This window comes from Prosopis cineraria, unplaced genomic scaffold (genome assembly GCF_029017545.1).
Source record: "Prosopis cineraria cultivar Desert tree isolate PC_DT_omini unplaced genomic scaffold, ASM2901754v1 PC8, whole genome shotgun sequence".
NCBI classification, from domain to species: domain Eukaryota; kingdom Viridiplantae; phylum Streptophyta; class Magnoliopsida; order Fabales; family Fabaceae; genus Prosopis; species Prosopis cineraria.
This window is the reverse complement of record NW_026555339.1, coordinates 9,227,175-9,232,332: the sequence shown is the minus strand read 5'-3', so window position 1 is coordinate 9,232,332 and position 5,158 is coordinate 9,227,175. Positions and strand designations below refer to the sequence as shown.

At 33.8% G+C, this 5,158-nt stretch overlaps 1 protein-coding gene across 3 annotated transcripts; it reads right to left on the bottom strand.

Annotated features, from left to right (window-relative positions):
- Window positions 1–1,495: 1,495 nt before the first annotated feature.
- Window positions 1,496–4,872, bottom strand: LOC129317597 (54S ribosomal protein L19, mitochondrial-like). Of its 3 annotated transcripts, none has more exons than XM_054961923.1 (3): window positions 4,687–4,871; window positions 3,450–4,178; window positions 1,496–2,263 (listed from the first exon to the last, which is right to left on the bottom strand). In XM_054961923.1, exon 3 carries the CDS (start codon window positions 2,229–2,231, stop codon window positions 1,764–1,766), a length of 468 nt encoding a protein of 155 aa, XP_054817898.1. In that variant the 5' UTR covers window positions 2,232–2,263; window positions 3,450–4,178; window positions 4,687–4,871; the 3' UTR covers window positions 1,496–1,763. The 3 variants fall into 3 exon arrangements, with proteins under 3 accessions (XP_054817898.1, XP_054817899.1, XP_054817900.1); XM_054961924.1 differs by having other exon boundaries at window positions 3,450–3,679; XM_054961925.1 differs by lacking the exon at window positions 3,450–4,178 and having other exon boundaries at window positions 4,687–4,872.
- Between the last annotated feature and the right edge of the window lie 286 nt (window positions 4,873–5,158).

The window sequence follows — 5,158 nt, the reverse complement described above, 5'->3', positions numbered from 1 at the left end:
TTTTCATTGGTGCTGAAGAGAAAGAATTCCTTCTATTGTCCCATCTTTGTTTCTTAGTATTGGTGATATAGGGTTTTATATATTCAAGATAAAATGGTGTTGGTAAGTTTTTGTTGATATGGCTTATATATCATTAATATATAATAGTATATCAAATGATATACTATCGTAGATCAACATCGTGAACCAGACAATCAAAAATAAACTATTCTATCATTGATATACAGCCGTATATTAATGATTTAGTGGATCAATAATACAAAAAAAAACATAATCATTTGTCCATAATGAAGCAAACATAGTCCGCAAAAAATTCTGAACTTTTAGCTTATCATAGATAATCAAATATCTAAATTAATAAAATAAAAAAAATCATGAACAATTAGAGAATAACCTGTGTTTTCTGATAATAATTCAAATAAAGTTTTATTATCAATGACAACAAATCACAGATTATGAACAAATGTACAACTATGTAGTAATATTATTGAGAAATATGAAGATGGTGAACGATAGATAATAGATCTCAGCCTACTGTTCAACTTTTAGAAACCATAATCCGATGATAAGTCCTATGAGTATTGGATAACACTATTGAAAAATATTTGACAGTAAAAAGGAAAGGAATGACTATAAAAAGGGGAGAAATAAGATGGCTGTGTGTGCAGGGAATCGATTTAGTTAGCTAAACGGTAAAGAATTTAGCTAAAGGTTAAAATCATTTAGTTACATGATATATATTCCTAGCCTAATTTATGCGGAAGTTATTATTGTGTGTTTTATATTTGTTATGTGAATAAAAAGGAAAAATCACCTCCAACTAATTTTGTGAATGAATCATATTTTAAAATATTTGAAAACCTTATTCGCAATTTTTTAGAACTATTTTTCATAGCCATTGGGCCAATTTACTCTTCTTTTTTCTAAAAACCTGGAATAACATTAAATAGCTATTAATATTATATACAGTAATTTATGAACTAAATAAATAACATTAAGCAATCATATGGGATTTAGTGCTCATTAAGCATTCTACGCTAAAAAGAACCATCACTTCATTTTGTTATTCCTAATACACGTGTTATCAATTGTTAGGAGAGGTTTACCAATTATTCACATTACTTTGAGGGAAGTATTTTCTATTGTCAATGAAACCTACTTCTTTTGTTTTGAACAAAAGGAATTAAGCGTCATTTTTATCTCCCAACTTTACCTAAAATGTCTGTGGGCACCCTAAATTTAATTATGAATTAATTTTATTTCTCAATGTTAAAAAGTTCTCTGCTTAGTTAACCTTAATGCTATTCTCTCATTATGTGGGTCTCATATTTGAAGTTTTATAATAAAAAATATTAAAAAAACAAATATGGAACCCACTATGCAATATTTTATAATAAGAAATATTAAAAAATTTAAATATGAGACTAACATAAGACGAGTTAATATTGGGGGTACCAAGACAGAATTTCTGAAGTTAGAGGATAGAATTGACTCATAATTAAATTTATGATATTCATAGACTCTTTGAGTAAAGTTAGGAGAGCAAAAGTGACCCTTCATCTCAAAAAAAGTACATCCGTTATCAGTTATGCATACAAGTAAAACCATGGCTTGAACTAAATTACATTCCCATTTCTCTCAAGTTCCAATAAAGGAGGGAACACAATCACTGCTATCATAAATCAAATAGGACATCATCCACATTGATGAAAGAAAGGGAATGCTTCAAACATTAGGAATAGAGAGGAGCAACAATCGAGGTGTCAGTCTAGTTCCTTCACAATCTTGATTCCCATTGTATTAGCAGTGCCAATGATAGACTTGGAAATAGATTCAAGAGACATGTATTGGCAATAAGGATCGGACTGTTTAATCTTGGCAATCTCGTAGATGTGCTTCAGAGAGAGCGCAGAAGCCACCACGTGGCCTGGGCGGCTGCTGCCAGATTCGATGCCAGCTGCTTTCTTGAGATACCAAGTCACAGAGGGAGATTTGACGGTGAACTCAAAGGTGTTATCTTTGAAGGCTGTGATGGTCACCGCCATGGGCGTGTCTGGCTTGTACTTCTGGGTTCGTGCGTTGAAGTCCTTGCAGAAGGCCATTAGGTTGAGCCTGTACTGACCCAATGCTGGACCCACAGGTGGTGCAGGTCGTGCCCCTCCAGCCGGCACAGTAAGCCTGATGGTAGCTGCCACAGGTCGCCGAGTAAGGATCTCCTTCAGGGTTGACATGGGGTTTGGTGTTCTCCACAGAAGACAACTTGCTGTTTCATGAATATGCATAGCAGATAGAGCAAGAAAACATTAAAAACACACAACTCATATTCAAATATATTGCGGCAATAAAGGGAGGATGAAACAAATTTGATTTCAAAAATATTTATTAATTATATTTTCTGCTTTATTCACAAGTCATTTACTCCAGTGGATTCTAAATTAAGGGTGTAATGTTTTTTACAATAAGAATAAAGATGCTTGTTTGTGAATACTCTGGAGTTGAAAATAGCAAGTTCCTCCAACAAATTGGAAAATGATTAGGAAATTCAGCTTGAAGGAGATATATATGACCTTCAGATCCTATGCAGTAATTCTGTAATACAATAAGAGAGAGATACAACAATAACAACAACAAGCCTTATCTCACTAAGTGAAGCCAGCTAAAGGAATTACACGATGTTATTGTGCTCTATCAACAACCAAACCCTTAGGTATACAAAGAAATAAATATTCTTTCACCCTATCTCTTTCTCATAGCATTGTGTACTAAAATAACCAAGCTACTAAAGAGAATCCAACCCCTAAGAAGTAAGGACACAAATATCATACTGTATTAACTTGCCAAAAATTCGACATTCTACCTATACTTGGTGTTTTCATTTATTTCAAAAATAAATGTTCAAAGAATTTGAACATGTTCCAAAATCCCTTCAAAAGATTCACCTCAATTTACACAGTTTAATAACATTGCAAATTTACCAAGTGTATGCATTCTATCCCACTGAAAAAAAAAAAAAAAAAAGCTGGGAGCAGGCACCCTAAAAGAAAACTACAACAGGAAACTGGAAGACTTCTTGAATTATGACAAAAGGAAAATTGATTGATAAACTCCGCTAAAAGTTCAAATTGAGTACCATACAGTGATTAAAAAGATCAAGTAGAGTATACTTTGATGTAAAACAGCTGGACAATTATAACTAAGAAGGAGGTCTAAAATTCATAATCTCATCCTCAAAGAATCATTTTATCACTGAACTTTAGCCAATAGGCACAGCCGCACACGTGCTGGTGGTATTGGCCCCCCAAAAAAGATTTTCCACAGGTTAGGAAAACTTTTCATAAAATCTGATCACACATTTCTCCACAAAAATTTTCACACTCATTCGAAAGATGGTAATTCGGGGCATATTTTGCTTGGTCAAACCATAAATTTTCAAAGTTTTAATTCCTGACCGTCTAGGCATCATCCACTGCTTCAAGCTATATCCAAGAAAAGCTGGGTATTTAGCTATATCATCCAATGACAAACCACTTCATTCACAAGAAACTTCATTGAGCTTGTAATTTATTCCTCCGATAGCCCCATGCAAAACAGATACTTCCAGAAAGAGTGACATCCCTGAATCAGTCGTGCTCTCAAAGAAATCCAGCATTGACTGTCTCCCGAGTTGATTTCTTAGTTACTGATAACACATAAATTGCCCGGATGAACGTTAGCCTAAAAGATACTGTTCCTATTTCCTTAAAGTTGACATGTTCAGCAAACTTTGCAGGCTCCATAAAGGCAAGGTTGGGTCCATGTTCTCTCAAAACCTTCATGTTTGGAACTACATTCGTCACATGCTGGTGAAGAAAAATTCATCTACTGCGTCTTAAAGCTATTGATATTTTCTCATAATCATTACCAAGGACACTCTTGAGGGCCTCAAGACATAGGATCAAACATTTCTCTAGACTCCGGCTTAGGAGGACAGAATTAGAAGAGAGGAGTTGTGGGAGTTCGGACCTAGAAAAATCAAGAGAGTCAAATCGTATGATCCCATGTTTTGAGGTCCTTTAGAGTGTCCTGGATAATGATTATGAGAAAATATCAATAGCTTTAAGATGCAATAGATGGATTTTTCTTCACAAAGAATCCACTCTTTCCGGTCTTGAATATAAGGCCTCAATACGTACCTCAAACTAACCAATAAAATTAATTAAAATTAGTTAGATATTAGCAAACTCAATCTAAGTAAATATTGGCGGGAAAAAAAATTATTTGCATTAAAATCAGTAATTCAGGAAGTATTTGCATTTGCATATTACACCGGCCCATGGCTGAAAAATAAAAAGGGGAAAGAAAGCAGATAACACATGAAAATCAATATAATTATACTTTTGTATAATACTCAGATTGTCAGACATTAGTAAAATCAATCTAAGTATATATTGGCTGCTTAGTAATCTCCAATAATCTAATGCAGGATCAAAGTGAATCTAATTTATATAATAGACAGACTGTCAGACATTAGTATAGTATAATACTCTAACGTCGGTCTAATCAAAATTTTAAACCAGATCTAAAGTGCAAAGATGAACCAAAAATTCAAATTCCCATAGCAATTGGGAGAAATAACGCTTCCTGTTTGTTAAACAAGATCTAAAATGCGAAAGAACACACAAGGAGACGGGAGGGTGGCGCTCTTACTGGTCCAAAAAGTGGAGGCAGAGACTGAGGGTGGCGCTGGCTAAGACGATAAGCTGATAGGCTGCGATCAGACGAGACAAGACACTACGAGGCTCAGAACGGCAAGAGGTTGAGATGGAGACGGACGACTAGACGACAGATCGACTGTGACTGTGAGACGCAAATGGGAGGGAAGCGTGGCACGTGCTGCTGGACGAAGCAGAGGAAAAAGAGCGTGAAATAAAAGTAAACCGAACACTTCCTTTATTTTCAAAAGCTAGAATTTAATCCAACTTTTAATATTATAAATTTTTTTTGGCCAAAAAAAATATTATAAATTTTTTTATTTGTAATTATATTGAAATTTTTAAAATTATTAATTTACTTTTATAACCTGATTGTCTGCTCTCTTCCCGAATTTAAAAATAATTAAATATATCAATATTTAAATAAATAATTTAAAATTTTTGTATTAAAATTAATGATATTTTAA

Bases quoted from the DNA above. Each gene is read 5' to 3' on its own strand.
- LOC129317597 (XM_054961925.1), bottom strand. From the start codon at position 2,231: ATGTCAACCCTGAAGGAGATCCTTACTCGGCGACCTGTGGCAGCTACC.